Raw genomic sequence first — 20874 nt, 5'->3', positions numbered from 1 at the left:
CAGCCGGGAAAGTTTGGGTTCGGCCGCGGGCAGTTCCGCGTTGGCCCCGCCGGGCTGCACCGGCGCGTCCCAGGAACCGCGGGCACTTGTGGCGCCGAGTGCTCGCGGCGCAGATCGAAACACATCGCTCTTTGAAACACATCTCGGGGAGTTCAGGCTTCCCAGTCGAGTAATAAAGGATCGTTACGTCGGTCTTATAATTAATAGACTTACCAGGAGTTCGGAACGTTACCTTTGCTAAGGAAATTTTAGGGGAGGAAGGGGCGTCTTTTTGGCGGCGTTTGACTTGTCATGTAAAGAAAGCCGCAGAACTATCCCCTTTTTCTTTTTTTTTCTTTTTTTTTTTTGAACAGTAGGAGTCGTTGAACAGCAGCGTGTCTTAGATCGCACTGCCAGTGTTTTCGCTTCTGCTAAGTCCTCTGCAACAAACTTACTCATGAGCTTGTGTGATTAAATTTGCTGAAGTTTTATCAAATAAGTAAGCAAAATTGTAAGCGGAGGACATTCATCTCTACTGTGGTGTGGGTATTCATTGTTTTAACACTACAAGATTTAATAAAAGAAAAATTACGAAGTGAAAGTAGAAATTGATATGAGGCACTTCCACCAAACTGTCAGGTTGAGATCTATCTTTTAAAGATGTTTTGAAGTCTCTTGGTGGTTTTGGTATAGTAGAGCATTGCTTTAGTCCTGTCTAGCAGTTCAGAAGGTTTGGAGTGCATTAGTATTCTGTGTGGGAAGTAGGGATGAACTGCTGATGAGACATAGCTGTGTCAAAAAATAGCGCAGGATTGTTTTGATTGGGGACTGCTGCTTGGTTTGTCTACCTGAGTTTATACAGCAATGCTAGGAAATGGCGTTACTAGTAATACGAGTGGAGATGCTGCATGTCTAATTCTTTAAGGATGGCTGCATTAAGAAAACAGTTTAATTATATTTTGCTTTCCACTTTTTATTATTGTGTGAAAGATATTCTTCTTGCTCCTTAACAAGAAAGAAAATCTGTGAAGAATTGAGAAAAACGAGAAATAAACCAAAAATACAGGAGACAAATTCTTTTCCCCAATGGCCTGTCTTGATTATAGCATTGTGAAATGCTACCTAACCAAAGTAATGTATTCTCATTTGCTGGAATATTTCTAAATTGATATTTCAAGTCCTATAATATGTAAAGCCTACTAGAATGAAAGACATTAGCAAACATAAACCTAATAATCATTCTTGGCATTATTAAGTAAGTAAGTATAATTGGGCTTGATCCATTTATTTCTGACAGGTTAATTCTTCTTGCTTAAACTTTTCATGGAAGTTTTAAAATGCGATTCTTTCACGCTGCTCCGCTTTAGCGATTCAACTACTTTAAAAAACTGTCTTGTTCTTGACTCTACTACCTGTTACAATTTACTTGGAGTTTTCTGCTTTTTGTATCTCAGTTTTGATCAGATAGGGTTGGTCACTAAATGCTTTGAGAGTTGTTGATGATGCAGGTAGGAGTTGTATAGCATTGCTGGACAACAAAGCAGTGAAAAATTCAAGATCAACTGAGTCACTGGTCTTCTAGATTTTATAGAACTCTATGTTTTGTTTTGGTCCTTTTTTCTCTTCTTCACCCTTCATTCCCTTCCTTTATATAGATCTCCTGAAATCTGTACACCTGTAACTTCTGAGTGTTCCCTTGTGATAGCTTTGTTCTATATCTGTTGCAATATGAAGTCGAGTTTTTTCTTTCATTTTTTTTTCCTCACAAAACACAAGTCTTTACTCCTTGCTGTAATGATACTTTTTGTAAACTGTATACCATTCCTTTAATTTTAACAGTATACCTATAAAGTCCTGCATTGCTTTCAATTATATTTTCCCTGATTTTTAAGCATCAGCTCTCAGCAAGGGTTTGGGGTTTTTGTTCTGCACTTGCAGTTTTTGAGAGCTAGTCTGATTAAGTTCCAGAGATAGTTTACATCAGGAATTATTGGTGGTCAGAGCTACAGCTCTGTCTATTCAGTCCGCCAATGCAACAGCTGAGGAACCACCTAACTCTGCTTCTGTGCCAGCATGTCTTATGCAGCTGGTTTATAGCTAAGAATAATTTGCTGCATAAGTTGTCCTATGAGTTTTTTGTTAAGAGTACATAGAACAGCTCAGTAGTTCAGGTATATTTAAATTGTGGATTACTTTGCAATATTTTTTGGTGTTTTACACCCTCTGCTGAATACTCTTAGTTTTTTAATATTCACCTTCATTTGCATTTCAGGATGACACAGAAGAAAATTCCAATGATGGCAGCCAACCATCCAAAAGACGGCGTATGGGCTCAGGGGACAGTTCTCGGAGCTGTGAAACTTCTAGTCAAGACCTTGGGTAATACCATTTTTTACAATTCTCACTTTTTTTATTGCAAGTTTTACTGTATTGTTCAATATGCTTAAGTAAAGCTCTTTTTTCTTTACTTTCACATCCTTCATACATTCTTCTTTCTGAATTGAGGCGATGTTCTATTAATAGCTGACTGTCTTTTGCTCCCAGCATACTTTAAGGCATTTTATTTTAAAATGCTACAAAAAGTGCTGCATCCGATACAAAATCAGAAACATAGCTGACATGTTTTTAAAACATTGCATGCTTCTTGAATGAATTTTGACACTGTAGTAGTTTCTTTTCCTGGTATCCTCTCCACTGTAATGGATATCACTTCGTTTATGTTCTGTCTCTTAGCATGCTGATGAATGGTTATTTGGATATTTAAAGTGGTTATTTGATGAATGGTATGTGAAGTTGGGTGTAACAAAGTTACTGGGTGTAACAAAGTGACTTTGAAATGGGTTAACAAGATGAAGTGTTCTGAAGCGCTTGTCCAACTTCATAGTTACTGTTTATTGACATATAAATAGGAATTATTGAATTTTTTGAAATGTAAGTATTACTCTTAAGGATTCTTGTGATTTGTTCTAACATTGTTCTTATATTTAGATATAGTTATTTTCCTGCTGAAAATTTGATAGAATACAAATGGCCACCAGATGAAACAGGAGAATACTATATGCTACAGGAGCAAGTCAGTGAATATTTGGGTGTAACTTCCTTTAAAAGAAAATATCCAGGTATTTATTTTTAAAGTTTTTCTTCTACAAAATTGTGTCTTTAATCAGATGCAGTCTGTGTCTCTTTGATTATAGCATGAGCCAACTGTTTAAAAAAAGACCTAGCAAAAGCATACTGGATTATATATGTTGTACTTTTTATTATTGTTACTGGTGTATTGCAAGTGTATCCTATGATTTTTGAAATAATATAAGATTTTTTGGTATTGCCACTAAAAATTTGTGAAAAAGTCTGATTTGGGGATTATTAGATCAGCAAGTACCTTTTGAAAATTACCTCAATTTTATTTTTAAGTATTTTGTCGGTCATTTCTTACTATTTAACTATATATTCTGTTTCCTGAATTGTGGCAACTTTCCTACATTGTGGAAGAATTTTAAAACTAATTGTGGAGGTTCTAGTATTTGAGCCTTCATTATTCAGAATTGTTAAATCTGGAACTTCTATCATAGAATTTATTTTTAAAAGGCATAGTAAAATTTAAAAAGACTGTGCTTTTAATGCTTGTTAATAATTACTGCATCTAAATTCATATATCAGTTTTCTTTAGTTTTCTGTATATCATAACTGCAGGGTACTCAAGAAAATTGACTATGTCCCTACACTGTGTATTTAATTTAAAATTATTTTATAAAATCACAGTATTTGTTGAAGTAGTAGTATAATACAGACTAGCTGCCTGGAAACAAAATTCTCAAAATACTTTGACAGTGTTTATGGAGGAGTTTGAGTAACTGCACACAGTTTTATTGCTCTTTCTTGTTTTCTTTGGAGATTTAGAAAGGCGAGATCTGTCTCACAAGGAGAAACTCTACCTCAGAGAACTAAATGTTATCACAGAGACTCAATGCACACTTGGTAAGAAAACAAATTATTAAGAGTCCTTGTTACAGTATAAAAACTATGACACACAGAAAAAGAAGGTTCAATTTGGTGGAGAAGAATTGCATCACTCTCAACTGAAAACATAAATTCTGAAATTAAAACTGGTTTATTATTAATTTGGTAAATTGGCCATGAAGTATCAATATTCCAGATTTATTATAAAAAAGTATATTTTGGATCTAATTACTTAGAAGGGATTTTGCTAGCTGGTAAATTAACTTCTAGAACCTTTTTCTCCTAAGAAAGAGACAACCATAATTTTTCAAATAAAAAGTATATCAGTCTTCTTTTGCTGCATTGGTTGGAGGTCTTAAATGGTCTCACTTCTATATTAGAGACAAGAGTGTATATTAAGGCACTTTAATGTACTTGAAATGGAATGATGTATTTGAGGCTTACATTGAAAGAACTTGAAGAATATTTTTCTTACCCTGCTAATATATGTGGCTTGGACATGTTAGAGTTTAAATGATGCCTGCCACATTTTTTTCTGTATATCATGGGTTAATATGTAATTTAATGGCATTTTAAATACTAACAATCTTTGCTATACCACCTTTATTTCTCACCTGCCACCTCTGTATTTATTTAACTTGACTATACAGATGAGATCATATCTACTTTTTATTAATAGAAGTAAAATGTTATATTCTGTCTCATATATTCAACAGAGATGTGTGCTGAGTCAACTATCCATATTTTTAAGGTTATATTTATAACCAGTGATAGTAACATAAGTCATTCCATTCCATTGTCTGTGTTTGGAGATTAGTTGTATTGGAACTTCTAAAAGAAGAGCTCTGCGTTGTGGCTGCAAACTGAGGAGTTCTGACTTATGAACTTCAGATGCTTTAGTTGGGAGTCAGGAGTCAGTTTGCTGCTGTGAATTGCCCTCATGGTGATTCTTTCTTGATTTGTATGAGACGTTATGTAAACCTCGTAATTTCAGTAAAGGTTCTGCAGGTTAATGGAACTAAGATTTGATTTGATCAGTGTTGGAAACTGAAACTAACAGTTTACTAGGTCCCATCTAGAACAAAGGTTCTGCCTCGCTGTGGAGTTCTAAGTAGGTGGTTAAGTCAACCTGAAGGGGTCTGTAGCTGTAAGGAAGAAATGACATGAGCCTTGGCTCATTGGGTACAGGCAAAGTAGGTTGTTGTCTTTAGTTGCTCAAAAACTTGAGTTGGTTATTGTGGGATATAAATAACCTACAGTTGCTTTTGCCAGACAGCATCATTATTGCTTTTATCTATTTTAGGTCTAACAGCTTTGCGTAGTGATGAAGTAATTGATCTTATGATTAAGGAATACCCTGCCAAACATGCTGAGTATTCTGTTATACTGCAAGAGAAAGAACGTCAGCGAATAACAGATCATTATAAAGAGTACTCTGTAAGTAATTAGCATATAAGTGAACCACATCTGTAACACTGAGAGTGAGAAAAGGCTGTTCTCAAACTGATAGTGAAATGTATGCGGATTAATAAAATTGTTTTTATTCCAGCAAATGCAGCAGCAGAACACACAGAAAGTAGAAGCCAGTAAAGTTCCAGAATACATTAAAAAAGCTGCCAAGAAAGCTGCAGAATTCAACAGCAATTTAAACCGAGAGCGGATGGAAGAAAGAAGAGCCTATTTTGATTTACAGACTCATGTAGGCAGATTTAAATTTCTTACCAATGTTAACAGGTAGCTCCTTACTTGTTTTAGTAAAGTTGGTTTTCATACCATTTTAACTTCTATCAAGGTTTTTGATTATTGTTTCAGTCATGTAGAGACTTACACAGTTTTACTCTTAAATGGGTAATAGTGCTAAAAATAATCTCAAATATATTTAATCTGAAAACATTTTTAACTTGAAAATACTTGTCTGAGGAAGCTCTAAAAATATCAGTGTTATTTTATTATTATGTCTTTAATCTGATGGTAGAAGAATAAAACTAAGAGAGTTGTTTAGGTTACTAAGAAGCTTCTGTTGCTATTATATCTATACATATAAATGGCTAATTCTTCTTTGGAATACCTCCAAAATTTTGCCAGAACAATACCTGAAGTAAAAAAGAAAACTATTTATTCTTTGAAAGAGTGTTACTGTCAGTGTTATGCCCTTTTTTTCATTAGATGTTACATTATTTTTGTATTGCATGTATTATATGCATCTGTGACTGATTAAAAAAAATTAGCTGGCATTTTGAAGCAGTAGTGTTCTGCTTCTATACAGGCAGCAGAAATTTTCTCTGCAAATTATTACATGGCAGGCTATTGTGGAAATTTTACATCTTTCTGGTATTGACCCATGTTAGAGGCAAGATAGTGGATAATTAATTTTATTTCCTTCTGAGGGAAGAAAGGCTTCTATGTATGCTTCTCCTTTCCTTGTATTTGTTTTATTAATGGAATTTTTTATACTGCAGTCTGGTTTCAGACTTAGATGTATGTGTTCTTTCAACCAGTATGGGCCAACAGTGATAATTCCTGCTAAGGATGCCACGCACAAAAGTTAATGTTTACTGTTTCAATTGCTAGATTTTAATATTAAAATTATTTTTCCTAATACACTGTTTGAAGTAGTCTTACATAATGTTCATTCAGTTCACTAGATACTTAGGGATTGGATTTAATAAATAATACTGTTTTGTGAGTGGGACCTCTTCTGTTTTAATGAATTGAATTTCTCATGGAAGAACTCAGGTAGCTCTCCCAGTTCAATAAAACTGACTAGTTAAGAAATATTTGGGGGAATAGTTGGTGAGAAAGACTCAACAGTTTGTATGTGAAACAAAAATGTCATTGTTTTATATTAAACAATGCAGATTATCCAGGTGCCTCAAGGAAAATACAAAATCTTACCTACAGAGAGAACAAAGGTTAGTCCTTATCCAGTGGCTCTCATACCCGGCCAGTTCCAGGAGTACTACAAAAGGTATTTTAAAAGCATGCCAACTGCCAATTCTCTTGCACTTACCTCTTTTCTCTACATGTAGCAGATGGAAAACATTTCAGTGTCTTTACTGTAAGGTTTTGATTTAATTTTATGTTTGAGACACTTGCTAATCTTGGAAGATGCATAGTGTGACATTTTCTGTCAACAGCAGTCACTAATGACTGCAAGAGTACTGTCTACCCTGATGTATTGCAGTGCCTAAGATTTGTCCTGCTCAAATATTTACCATGGTAAAAGGAGACATTGATTTCACTCCTGCCACCCTCACATATTTACTTATCATCTGCTTCTACATGTGTACCAAGATTAATATTTCTGTGTCAAAGTGTTGTAGTGCTGGCTTGTGATCACGTTTTCTGTGTGACAGTCTTGCTGTCCTTTTTTAAATTTTTAGAAACCCTTAAATTTAAAAAAAAATGTTGATTGGTCTTGTGGGATAAATTGGATGTTGGATTTGTAAGAAAGAAAGACATTGCAAGCTGGATCTTTACATTTCATAAAAAATGTGTCCTTGACGGTTTACATAAATTTAAGATCTTACTAGTGGCATGCTACCATTGAACAGATACGAACTGATTTGAAGATTTTGTCGAAGTCTTACCATTGTACAACAGAGATGGTATTCATTCTGTACATGCTTCGTTTTTTTTTTAGAGAAGCTCTTCATCTGCAAGTGCCTTGCTTCTTCCAGTGTGTGTTCGTACAGCCCACCCCAAATTTGCATGCTACATGACATTCTTGAAGGACTTCAATTTTGTTAAACTAATTGAATTAAAATTACTCTATATCATGTTTATTTTGCACATTTAAGCTGCAAGTGAAACTGCTTATCCATCTCAGTGAAAGACACAACCTTTCAAAATGTACATCAGAATAGTATCCTATTTCTTACAATGCTTGTCATCAGCAGTAAGACGACTTTTACTTTTTTCTTAGTCTTTAAGTTAAAAAGAAAAAGGGTAGAATATGGATGTTAAGCTGTATCTGGCTATAAGCAATGTGATTAGATCTTCACATTCTTCTGAAATTATATTTTTATATGTATTTTTCCATTCTCCTTCAATAATTAAGGAATTCAGATGTACAGCTGTGTTCTTTCCTTATCTTTGGATGTATTTGTGTGCCCTGGGTTAAAACTCTACACATGCTATGTGGGCACTGTACATTTATAAACAAAATGTATGGTCTGTTGGGCATAGTAGCATGGGTTGGTTAAAAATTCGTAGTGGTTCCGTGGTCCCTTACACAGTTATGGAACATTGCAAATACACTCTCCTGTGTTCTCTGAATATCTGCTCTACAAAGAAGACAAGTACTAGATGGTACTATTTGGGAGGACAAATTAGTATGTTTCCTGTGTTTTCAGAACTTCACATCTTTATGTGCCTTCCTGAAAAAAAAGAAGCGTTTCTTACTCTTTCTTATTGACATTCTGGTATACTGCATGATTTAATATTTTTGCATCAAGTACACGTGAATTAATTAATTTTATTTATTTAACTTTAGATACTCTCCAGATGAACTTCGTTACTTGCCATTAAACACAGCTCTATATGAACCTCCTTTGGATCCAGAGCTGCCTGCATTGGACAGTGATGGAGATTCAGATGATGCAGAGGAAGGGCGAGGTGATGAAAAACGGAAAACCAAAGGCAATTCGGTGAGATAAGCTGAAAGTATTCTTGAACAAAATAATACTTTCCCTTCACTTTTGTTAGTTTCACTAGTTTCTTAGTAGAACCTTTCAACATCTCCAAAATGAAAGGAGGACCATTTTGGTATTTTAATTTATCACACTGCTCTCCAGCTTTCCACTTTGATCCATTTTTAAAGTAAGTGGAACAAATACTTGAAATTTCAGGCCCTTTCTTCAAATTTTTTTATTTTTTTTTTTAAGAAATCTTGCAGAAACTTCCCAATGCAGCTCTTCATTGTGCCCCTTTCCCCAAGGGGAAGTTGTTGCTAGCATTTCTGAAGAGAACGAACACTGTATATTCTGCTGTTTAGAGTCCCACAGAATCTGTCCCTAAAGCAGAGGTGTTTATAATCTCATAACTTTTTGTGACATAGGAGCAGGAAGTACTCAGTACAGAAACAATGACCTTATTTCAATTTAAAACGAGGGTAAAAAGTGCTGGTTTTTTTGCTTAACAATACATCTTTAAACAGATATTTATGTTCTCTCTACTTACGCAAATGCAAAATTAAGCGTTAGCTGAAAGTTAAGGAAAACTTCCACATACCTACCTTGATAGTGTTTTAAATGCTCGAGAGCAGCTGAGCTTCAAATGAGTTGAGTGCAGCTGAACCATTGGTGTAGTTTGTATGTTGGTGACAACCACTTTCCAGAGGTTTAACCCTACTTTTAACAGCAATGGAATGTCACAGGTGCATTTACCAGTTTCTAGCTTGATTGATGAACATGTTTGATGGTGGGTATGTATAATTCTAAGTTTTGCCATGTAAATATTTATTTTGTTTGAATTTTGTAAAGATACTCATAACTAAAGAAGAAAGGAAGAGGTCAGCTTGTAGATTAACAGAGGAGAGAGGGCTACTAATACACTGCTTCTGCTTGCATTTTTTTTTAGAAGAAATGATATAAAGTTAGCATGTTAAATGTCAACTCAAAATTTTGGTTTAATCACACTCCAGCTGTTTTAAAGTTGGTCTTTAACCATTTTTTCCCAGTTTCCGTTTCCACTGACAGTCATTCGTGTTAATGGTAAAGAAAAGTAACTGGGCCAAGCAGACTATCCTTTGATTTTTCATAGAAGTTCAGAAGTCTTTTTTAGTGACAGAATGGAGAAGGAAAAATGTCCTTTAGTTTGAAAAGTGTAGAAAAATGTGCAAAATTTATAATCAGATTCCTGTGAAATGGGTTTGGCTGTGGAAGCAGGGGTTCTTTGCTAGTCATTGAGGATGGGCATATAGTTCAGGAAAAACATCTGTTGAACACGGAGGTGGCTGTTGTCAGGCCTCTAAGTTTTGGGCTACCTACCATCTGTCAGATCTCCCTGCTGAGTCCTACAGTAGGCTTTATACTTTTTCCTTTTTCACCCTCCCCATTGTTTGAAGTTGGTAGCAGTTTTCCTTTTCTGTAGTGTTTTAATGGGTCTGTCCTAAATAACCCTTCCCCTAAAATAATGGTGAAACAGAGCATTTCTTGTTGCCACATAGTTTGATTGGCTTTGGTGTTATACCCCTCCATTTGCCCTATGTCTGTTTTAGTTTTAGGCTGATTACTATTATGTTTGTACAGAGGATGTTTTACTGTAGGGCACCATTGTTATTTGGCCTCTTGGGTTTTATTGTAATAAATGTGAATAATCATGCTGCTTCCTTCTGGAGCTTTTTTGGAAGCCTTTATTAACACTTTTCTGAGAAAAGTCTTGTGCTGCTGCTCTTTATTATGCTTACATTGATCTCTCACCCTCTTTGAAACTCTTCTCCTCTTTCTTGCCTCCTCATTCCTCAAAAAAAACCAAACCTTTAACTGCAACGTAAATCCTGTTGTTTGGTTCTGTATTAAATATGGAAATGTGTTTTGCTCTTGATGGCATTCTTCTGCTGCAGTCCAAATTAAATATTTAGATTGCTCCTGGTGAAAATAGTAGATGAGGGTGGCAGAAAAAAACCCTTCACATATTAAATTCAAGGCAGTGCTGTTTGGTAGTACACTTTAAATGCATGACAAGGGCACTTTTAACTTTTTGCTGGCCCTTTACTTTGTAAACAGCATCTTGCATATAATGGATTTCTTGCTGACTTAATGGAAAACGGTTCAAAGAATTACACTGTTGTGCTCTCCACACTGGTGCCAAGACCAACTGGAAAACAGGACTGCTGTTGCTGATGCCAATCTCTTAGCATGAGAAAAAATAGATAATGAATGTTGTGAGCAAAGGTGTTCTAGATTGTGATAAACCCTATGCTTTTGCAGAAGGAATGATGTACCCTTCTCTTACCTTAGTTGGCTCTAAGGGGCATACAAAAGACTTGTCTGTCTATCCAAAAAATAAAAAAATATAGCTATGGTATTTTTATTATAGGACAATTCGTCTGGCAATGTATCTGAAGGTGATTGCGCCACAGACAACCAGGAGGATTCTTTTCAGGGAAGACAAAAAACAAGAGACAAAAGTGCTACTCCAAGAAAAGATGGTTCCAAACGTTCTGTATTACCCAAATCAGTTCCTGGGTACAAGGTGGAAGAAAAAAGCCCCTGACTGAACTTTACTCACCAGCCTCTCCCTGAAGTATTTGGTTTTTTCAATAATATGGAACTTCTGCTTGCTGTACTTCACTCGCTGTTCTCCTGTTGTGTGCTCCATCTGTTCGCTTCCTGATTTCCTTTTTGCTTGTATTTCATGTGGGGCTTTCTGTTCCCTAACTGTACAGTGGCCTCTCTTTTCTGTTAACTCCTTGGATTCCTAGGCAGTAACACTAGAAAAACCCATTGTGGATTTCGCATTGGAAATCTACATCTTTCTGTCTGCCTTAACACAGCAGTCAAAAATATGTGTCAGTTTAAAACTGTCATTCACTATCCGTTTTTTTTCCCTACTGTTTAGTTAGCAGTGCACCAAGAGACCAGTGCTGTAAAGTGCAGCTGTATGGTTGAACATGTTGTTGTGACATTCATTTTAAATATAGCCTTTTATCCTGCGATGTTACGATGTATAACATGGAAGGCAAAAAGCTTACTACAGTTGTATAGGCAACACTATATAACCACTTTAACAGTATATGGAAAATAGCTTTTTATGTAGTTTTTACTATGTAGAAACATTCGTGGGCAATATACTTTTATCTAAGCTAAAAACTTTGTGAGGATGTTAAGACATTTCAGCTGTCAAGCAGTGATTGCCGAACCTAAGACCCAAATCCCCAGTATTCCTGTGTAATAATTTCAGAAATTAAGATAAAAATAAGATTAAGGTAAAAATAAGATTAACGTTAAAATAAAAATACTTTTCAGGAGAAATGGGAGTTGACATGCATTATTTATATGTTATTATTCTGCATACTGAGAAAGGATCTGAATAATCCTGTAACACTTTCAAAGCACATAATTATCTAGTCCTCTTCCACTGAGAGAAATAAGAATTTTCCACTTATGTGGGAGCAGGAATAGACCCACAGAGAGGGAATACACTACGTTAAGGTAGGGTTGATTATTTAACAGTCAGGAATACTTGTTGAGACTTACAGGACAAGGAACACTTTTGTCAGTGACAGGTTTGTACATGCGGAGACACAGTCTCAGCAAAGGTGAGCTGTTGATGGCTTGCATTTTATATTTATAAATATTTACTATCTGTATTTACCAAGTTAATAGTAAATAAACTATAACTTACATCAAGAAGCTAATTTCCAGCAAGAATTGGACAGCTTTGATAAATTTTCTCTACATACACTATCTTTACAAGTTCATAGCAGACAGCAAGCTCCAGTTGCATTTTCTCTTTTCAGGAACTTACTAAGAAATATGTGAACTATGGAGATTTAGACTGTGATTACCATATGTATATTTTTTTATATGTAACTTTGCAAGATGTTGTAGACACGAAATGCATATTCATATTCCCATGAACATGAAATCCAAAGATGGAACCTGAAATTTTGCTTTAGCTTTGTTTAACTTGACATTAGAGATTGTGTGCCACTGATTTACAGAAGTTTCGTCTAGCTGTGAGATGCTCAAGTGTTTAATTAGTCCAGTCTATTTAATGGCCTTATGAATGCATAAAGAGAGAATTAATGGAGCAGAACTTTCATCAAAGTTCTGAACTTCTAATTGCAGAAGAGCAATGGTAGTATACAGCATTGCATTTTGAAAATGGATTCATGTAACAATTATTTATTGATTCAAAATCACCAATTCTGTTAGTAACAAGGTCTTGCTGTAAACTTACAGTGCCAGATCTTTGCAATGTCAGCATACCCTGCCTGCATCAGCCATCTGATAAGTCAGAGGTGGTGATGTTGTGTTGGAAGGGTGAGAGGATTGGCTTTCTTTTTTGTGGGAATGTTTGAAAGCTGGCGATAAGCCAAATTACATGAGCTGTTTTAACTGGTAAGACAGAATGATTCTTGTTTGTGAGTCTATAAAAATACCAGATAACTATATACCTACCGTATGTGCCTAAATGTTAAGGCACTTTGAGCTGAAGGCTTAACTAATTTAAAATGTTTTCCCTGTGAATTCTAAGTCTTTATAATACTTTTGTTCTGTATTGTTCTCTAATATTGGACTATTTTTGTAGAACAGTTAATTTTTTGGTTACATGTAGTTAAAATTGAAGGATAATTGCTATGGCATCAGCATACATATGTATAATTAATAGCCACATTATTAGTATTACAGGATTCCATACATTTCCACTGAGTTATTTTTGAGTAAAAAAATATTGTATTTTATATGGCATCTTTTTTATTGTCAGTTCTTTAACAAAGAACAATTAGCATGTGTTTTACATTTTTGTCATGTTACAAGTAGCGAGTCTTTGTTGCTGCAGGACTGACTACTACAATTGCACACACAGGGTACTGTTAAAAGTACAGATTTTTTGCACATAAAACTGAAATGTATTGAGAATCTATATTTTGCAACACTTCCATTTTGGGTCACTGCATATGAAAATGTAATGCTTTGCATTCAGAATAGCACGTTATAAGAATGGTGTAGTTGGAAAGCTGACTTTGAGAGCTGCAGCACAGCAGCGTGGAAGTGAAAACTTACAGAACAGGCAGTCGTTGTTTTGACCTTGCATTCATTTTCTCTCCCATCCTTATCCCAATAAGATGAGGGCATAGAAAGCAAAATTTACTCCTAATGAAATGGGATATTGTAAATTCCCATTTAGTGTTTGACAGATGTTTTTTATAGCATTTCTAAAAGCCATTTATGGTGGTAGAATTGAGCTGGTTTGAAATATAAATAGTCTTTTTTTTTTTTTTTTGTAAATATACTTCCATACTATTGGAACTTCATTACTACTAGGCTGTGATTTTCATGCCCCCTAATATGCACAGTATCTAATGAATACAATTTAGTGAAGTAAGACTAGATGGAAGCATTGTTAATAAATGCATCTACATCAATGTCTATCTTGAGAGTTACGTGTATCAGAGTGTGAACTGCACACACCCTAACAGAGGTACAGTGCTCACTTTAGTTTGCCTGGAGAACCAAGGGAGTGTGCTGTTGTATATTAAAGGCAGTAAAATACAAATCTAGAAAAATACAAAGCTAGAAGTCTGATTAGAACTTGCTATTCTAGAAAGGCTTGGTTTTCCTAGAAATAGATTGAAACACAATTAAAAAAAAATAGAATATAGCCTAAACAATAGAAGGGTAAATGCTGCCACGCTGATGAGGTTTAAGCATGTGCCACTTTTGTTGGGAGGAGCAGGGTATAAAGGTATATATGTAGGACACATAGTATAGTTAACAGTAAAAGAGTTTGTATGTGTTTTTGCCTCCATTATATTTATTATTTTGTAGAGATGTTTGTGAATGTTAGACTTCTTTTATTGTTTTATTATATTTATGTATAAAACAGGTTGACTTTGCTTTTTTAAAATAAATAAGCAAAAAAAAGTGTCTATGAATGCCTCTGTCATCTTTTGAAGGAAGTTACCTATAAACATCTGGTGTGGTAGTTTGCTTTCTTGAATAAAACTCTTTAGATCAGACAATTTGAAGTAGGCTGTAGCCATATTTTGACATAAAAATCAGATTGAAAACTTCAGAAAACTTGAAGCATTGTATCCTGACTAGTCTAAAAGTGAATCGAGATTTTAATTATCTCACTAGGTGCCAGGAAAAACTGGCTTGAGAAATAAACACATTTTAAGATAAGTTTGTATTGCAAAAGATCTCAGTAATTATTTTTAAATATATATATATATTTGTGTTTTCACTTTTTAAATTTACTTTAAACCGCATTCTTCCGATGTGTGTTTGGTAGTTGACTGGGATCCTTCTTGCTTACTGACAAGCTGTTTAGAAGAGGATATGCCTTCAGCTCTCTCTACTAGCTGTGTCTACGCAGCACCATTGTTTTTAAAACACTGGCATTAATCAGTTTAACATCAGTGAGCACTGCATTAAGTGTAAACTACATTTGTCACTAATGTCGTTATGCAGTGGTCAAAGCTCAACAACACAACTACTGCCATGTTTCTGAAATTTGTAATGCCGTACTTCTTCCTCAGTGAGGTAAAACTGTTGGTGTATCTCTGGAGTTGGGACACAGAATAGACACACATAGACAAATGTTCCCCATTGTAACAGCCTGCTATTTCTCTTACCTTTTAAATGGATCTCATGGACCCAGACACATTCCACATGATCACTTAGAAAAATTATGCATGTAAATCTGTAGTTAAATGCAAGGCTCTGTTTCTTATAGTTATTATGAGTGGATACAAGAAGGAATAGTAAAAGAGAGAGCTCTGTATGGCATAGCTAAACAGATAATTTGAAGCTAGGTAGAAAAAAATCAAGTTTATTGCTTTTGTAATTAATTTTCTCTATTTAGGGACAAATGTAATGCAAATAAATTGTATATAATTTCCTCCATAAACAGGAAATCCACATGGAAGTTCATAATGTAGTGTTCTATATTGGAAAAAACTTAGTGAAATTTTTCATCCTGTCATGTTTAGTTTACATTGAGGAGCATGTCAGCTGATGAATTCATGGGAAGAAGCAAGTACATGATTTTGATACAGTTTGATTTATATATAACTCACTATGTATGACAAATGGAAAATTTTATGTACTTAATCTATGATTTTTTTTTCAGTGCCGCTGCTTGTCAGTTATTGTCACGTGTTTTAAGGTTCACACATCCTAACAGTTTATTAATTTTAATAGTTAAGGAGATAGATGACATTTCCTGTTGAATCTGTAAATTCTTCTGGAATAAATTTATAGCCCTCTTCTACCCTTCCAGCCAAAGGTCATTCCAAATGCTATATGTGGAATTTGTCTGAAGGGTAAGGACTCCAACAAGAAAGGAAAAGCTGAAGCTCTTATACATTGCTCCCAGTGTGACAACAGTGGTAAGTATCTGCATACACTCAGTGGATTCCTAAGGGAGTTTGTTTGACAGATCTTTTTGTGGACATATTGAGTGTCCTACACATGTGCAGCAACAGTTCAGTTGCCTTTTCTGTCCTTCATTAAGACTCCATCTCTCTTCCATGCTGTACGTACTAGCACACTGTGGGATCTCACCAGGAGGTGAGCTAAGCTTCAGCTTCGGTAAAAGCAAAGAGTGTAACTAATTTTAAATTTCATTTCAGACATAAAAGTAATAATACTGGTTTTAATCTAGGCCACCCTTCTTGCCTTGATATGACCCCGGAGCTTGTTGCTATGATTAAGACTTATCCTTGGCAATGTATGGAGTGTAAAACGTGCATTATATGTGGGCAGCCTCACCATGAAGAAGAAATGATGTTCTGTGACGTATGTGACCGTGGTTATCACACTTTTTGTGTGGGGCTTGACGCTATCCCTTCAGGTAATAAAGTAAGAGTTACTTGTTCCCTTCACACCTCCTCTGAGTCCTGGGTGCTCTCTCTCAGCATTAATCCATGCACTGCTTTTGAAAGAATAGTTTAAAACAAGTGTGAAGGGTAGCAGTAAGAAGTACTGTAGGAAAGCATTCATACTGTAGAACCTGATTTTTTTAATATGCTTTATTTCTGTATATTTGGTTGTGCACAGTTTAACCTGGCAATTCCTGTATAGGAAATATAATGGGCTTTTACAACATAAACCAAACAGGCTCACTCAGAACTATTTTTTTTCCATATCCATAGAACACTGAGTGTAATTACCTCTTTTAATGAAAGAAACTTGTAAAAGAGACTGTATTGCTGCATATTGCTAGTGCGTAGCTTTCACATTAATTGTTGGTGCAGCTGTTTCAGCTTCTAAATTCAAAAGTAGTTTCAATATTTGTAAACACCTCTTTAAACCCTTTCCTTCCCTTTTTTACTTAAACATCAAAGCTCCAACTGAAGTACCTCTATGGCAGGCAGGCAGCCTGTACCTTTAAATTACCCAGTCACTCATATCATCTCGCTAACTCAAGGCTGTAGAAAGAAAATAACAGGTGCTATTGTTGCTTTACATGTAATACTAAATCCATGGTAAGTAAGTTTATGAATAAGTATTCTGTGGCAGTGACAGTATGCCCTGTACAGTACTTCAAAAATGCTGTACAGTCCCATTTAGGGAAGCACTGGTGCTAGCTGTCACTTTAGTACAGGTTCTGTGGTTGATTTCACTTTCAGGCTGACTTAAGAATGTAAACAAAATAAATCATATGTCTAAAATCCTGTAAAATTACCAAGGCAGCCTTTATGATTCCAGCTGTTGTAATATAAACAGTTAAATGCCTCCCCAACTGCCATTCATTTCTGCTCTGGTTAACTTCCCATAACCTTGAACTATAGTCATTCACCTGAAAATATAACTGGCAAGCTTGAGCACTGTTTGTCAAGTCTTATCTAATAACCACCTCCTTAGCAGTGCTGACACTTCTTGAGGTCCATAAGGATTTCTGTAGCCAGTGGTTACATGTAAGGGGTCTGCAAGGGAGCATGAATTGTATATGCTGCTTTATAGAAAAGATGCTTAATTTTAAAGAAACGCACTGTTTTTTTGCATTAAAGGAAGTACTGCAAATAGGTAAGCACCTATTAGAATAATGAAAGGTGCATAATTAGATGAGTAACAAACTTAGTTTCCCAATAATTGATAACTTTCTTTTCTTAGGTCGCTGGATTTGTGATTGTTGTCAAAAAGACCCTCCTGTACCCAGAAGAGGAGGAAGAAGGGGGAAAAACAGCAAAGAGGGCTAAAAAAACCCCAAAAACTTGCTCTCCAAAACTTAAATGCACAAACTGAAGTGATACTCTGGTGCTATTTAATCAACCACTCTTAGAGGAACAATACCACTTTTTTTTTTCGTTTTACCAAATAAACTTTTAAATTTGTCTGTATAATTATTTCTTTGTGATACATGTCACTAATCATGTCCTGTCAGATGTTGAGATGGACAAACCAAATTTCCACTCTGAAAGAGAAGTCTTTCAGTAATGAAATTTAAATTGTACATCCACCACTTGTATAAAATTATAGTAATCTACCTGTTTATTTTAGTGCACTCATCAGTAAGCTCCATGAAAAGAAAACTACAGAGCATTTTAAATATACTCTACTTGCATAGCAACTGGTTATTTTGAAAGACTCAACCAAAGAAAAAATATTTCTGGGAAAAGTAACTTTAGAGGAAGAGTGGGTATGACATGACCTTCTTACAGTGTACTGCAAATTCCTTTCAGCAGAAATTTTCTTTGCAAGCTAATGACTTATGCATAAAGATGTGCTAAAAAAAAGAGATCAATCACAAAAAGCTATAAAGGGAAGTGTAAGAAAGCACCCCTCAAGTTCGAGATACTATATGCTGTGTTGTTTTTAACGAGACATGGAAATGTCATACTGACAAGTAACAACAGCTGAAGGCTCCCTCTCACTACAGTAACAGCAAAGAAGCAACATGCACTTCATTCAGGTCATGGATTTGCAGTGGCGATGAGTGACTGGATAGATCTCTGCTTGACAGATGGTTGACGTGATGCAGAGCACACACAGCCAAAATACAGACCACCTATCCCCTTAGGTGATTGTTTTCTCCTTCCTTTGCCCTAGGCTCCTCAACTTCATGAATACACTCAAACCCATTGCTAGTTAGTTTTAGTGGAGATACTTGCTTGAAAAGCAGCAGGTTTTATTTTTAAATATGCTCTAAATTGAGGATATTTGGGGGGGGACTGAAGTACAGGAGTTTATTTAATTTTTCTTTATAAAAAACAATAGAAAATACTGAATTGGAGTTGATCTTTCTAAGCACCTATTTAAAAGTGAAGTTAACAAGATCCCAACTATACATTCATTTTTAAGCCCTGATCTCTGAAGAGCACTGCAAATACTGTGCTTGTTGCTCATTTTACATATAGGGGAGGATTTACAATATAAAATTAAATATGGCTTTTTCTCCCCGCCTCCTTTCTGGTTTAGGAAATGTAACCTGAATACCTCTTCAGGAAACATAACAAAGAGTATTAAATATTACAGCATGTCATTGATACTCAGTTTCACAGGCTGAAGTGTGACTTAGTCCAGTGTGTATCAATTTAAAAAAGAATTTCAAGTATTAATTTCAAGATTCCAATAAGTATAGTCCAGAAAACAGACTCCTCATCCTGAGATTCATCTTCTGTAGACTGTGAGTATTTCTGGTTTGCCTCCATCTCCTCAGGGTTATAAGAAGCCTCACCAAATGGGTACTGTACAACTGTTCGATCGTAGTACACTTTCATTTCAAACTCGCTCTCCAGGTGAGAGGGATGGCCGTAAATCCCTATTCCCACAGGGCGGCGGAAGTGTGCAGGCACGTGGACCATGTCCTGGCCACAGGTTACAGACTGTAACTCGTACTCGTCAAAGCTGGGGTGAAGTGTCACATCAGATACATACAAGTCTGCGTCACCTTTTAAACTTCGCATCTGAAGGACTATCTTTCCCTCGTGATTTAGTCTCAAATAGCTGTAGTTTCCAGCTCCAATCTGACCTTGAACAACATGAAGAAGAATCCATTCCTCAGGTACATCCTCTTCCTCAAAGGCATTTACAAGTAGTACTTGAGCTGTCACACATATTATCAGGACTTTTCTCCAGTGTGCTGCCATGGTCTTAAGTTGTACTTGGACTCTTCCTGTGTCCCGTTTGCTACCTTGTGAATACAAAACACAAATCAGATTTTAGTATATCCCTTCTTGGCAGGAATTGATTTTTTTTTTTAATTTTGGATTTTTATAAATCCTCTCTAGCCCGTACCAAGTTAAACAACTTCAATTAAGTGTCTTCATTAACTTTTATTTTTTAATAGTAACAAAAACTAGTGCTAAGATTCAGAGTTCTAAATCGGATTGAAAATGGCCTGGATTCCGTAAAGTTAAACAGAAATTAATCAAGCCAGTGCTCTTTCATACAGAACTGACACAGAGACTTCAGTTTCATTCTACCTGCATACCTAACCAGAAGGGATGAAACCCAATAATTATTTTAACTTCAGTTTAAAAAAAACTAAAACAAAACAGTTAAAAAAAGGAAGGCTTTTACATGCTTGGAGAAGCTTAACATTTTATAAGGTATTTAGGACATCCTATTTGTTTCTCCCATCCTCTCACCTCAACTTCAAAAGACAGTAAAGGTGTAAATCTGGATGTGCACATGAAGCAGTAGGCATTCTGACTTGCACTGGGAATGGAGTTAGAAAGAAAAACATTATCTAATTAGGTAATACATTAATTTATGATTCTGCTGTGTGGCTTGTTTCCAGGGCCAAATTCAGCTTATTGTCCCTGAAAAAAAGGCATTTACTTTCAAGATTTTGTTACCCTACAAACACCCAGCCCTTTACAGCACTTGCTTACAGAAGAGAAGGCTGAAAGTACTGGGGCAAGGGGAAGATGAAAATGACTGCTGCAAGATCAAGGCTCTTATACCCTTTTCCCTCCTTGCTGCACAGTCCCAGCTGGGCTGCCTGAGCGTGCCTGCCACACTGCAGTCCTCTGAACAGCTGTGGTCAGTCTGTGCATGCAAAGCAGCAACCTCCCTTCCAAAGTATATAGCTGACCGAATCTGGGGTGCAAATCACAGGAACCACAATCCTACACACGTTCAAGTTTAAGAGGAAGATTCTCATCCCCTCATTCCTTCCATAAGGACACTACAAATATCTTAAACGTGAAAGCTGCCTGTAAGTTGCTTTGTACCAGCTAGGATCTAAACCAACTGCATTACTTCCACTGAGATGTCACTTAAACCTTAGAGGTCTTACTATTAAACAGATCTA

The 20874-nt window shown here is 35.8% G+C and overlaps 2 protein-coding genes across 5 annotated transcripts in view; one reads left to right on the top strand and one right to left on the bottom strand.

The window, feature by feature from the left end:
* PHF10 (PHD finger protein 10) overlaps positions 1 to 17823 on the top strand; it is a 21857-nt gene extending 4034 nt beyond the window's left edge. The window contains exons 1-12 of one of the 4 annotated variants that reach the window (XM_008923583.2): positions 503 to 521; positions 2252 to 2358; positions 2968 to 3098; positions 3874 to 3957; positions 5243 to 5376; positions 5489 to 5638; positions 6798 to 6907; positions 8435 to 8588; positions 10981 to 11136; positions 15895 to 16003; positions 16279 to 16467; positions 17730 to 17823. In XM_008923583.2, coding sequence (XP_008921831.1) covers positions 2306 to 2358; positions 2968 to 3098; positions 3874 to 3957; positions 5243 to 5376; positions 5489 to 5638; positions 6798 to 6907; positions 8435 to 8588; positions 10981 to 11136; positions 15895 to 16003; positions 16279 to 16467; positions 17730 to 17815 — 1356 coding nt within the window. In that variant the 5' untranslated portion in view covers positions 503 to 521; positions 2252 to 2305 and the 3' untranslated portion in view covers positions 17816 to 17823. Of the gene's footprint in view, positions 1 to 502; positions 522 to 2251; positions 2359 to 2967; positions 3099 to 3873; positions 3958 to 5242; positions 5377 to 5488; positions 5639 to 6797; positions 6908 to 8434; positions 8589 to 10980; positions 11137 to 15894; positions 16004 to 16278; positions 16468 to 17729 lie in introns of those variants that run through there. The other 3 variants (XM_018077384.1, XM_018077383.1, XM_018077385.1) reach the window with 3 other exon arrangements.
* On the bottom strand, positions 16620 to 20464 carry CUNH6orf120 (chromosome unknown C6orf120 homolog). Its single transcript, XM_008923584.3, has one exon. The coding sequence runs from the start codon at positions 19703 to 19705 to the stop codon at positions 19151 to 19153; it is 555 nt and encodes a 184-aa protein (XP_008921832.1). The 5' UTR covers positions 19706 to 20464; the 3' UTR covers positions 16620 to 19150.
* Between the last annotated feature and the right edge of the window lie 410 nt (positions 20465 to 20874).

The sequence above is a fragment of the Manacus vitellinus genome, unplaced genomic scaffold, assembly GCF_001715985.3.
Source record: "Manacus vitellinus isolate BGI_N305 unplaced genomic scaffold, ASM171598v3 scaffold_37_pilon, whole genome shotgun sequence".
Lineage (NCBI taxonomy): Eukaryota > Metazoa > Chordata > Aves > Passeriformes > Pipridae > Manacus > Manacus vitellinus.
Note: the sequence above shows the minus strand (reverse complement) of the source record. Positions and strands in the feature narration are given on the sequence as shown.

What these genes read in the sequence shown, in the direction of transcription:
- CUNH6orf120 (XM_008923584.3), bottom strand. Translation starts at nt 19,705, where the DNA reads ATGGCAGCACACTGGAGAAAAGTCCTGATAATATGTGTGACAGCTCAA.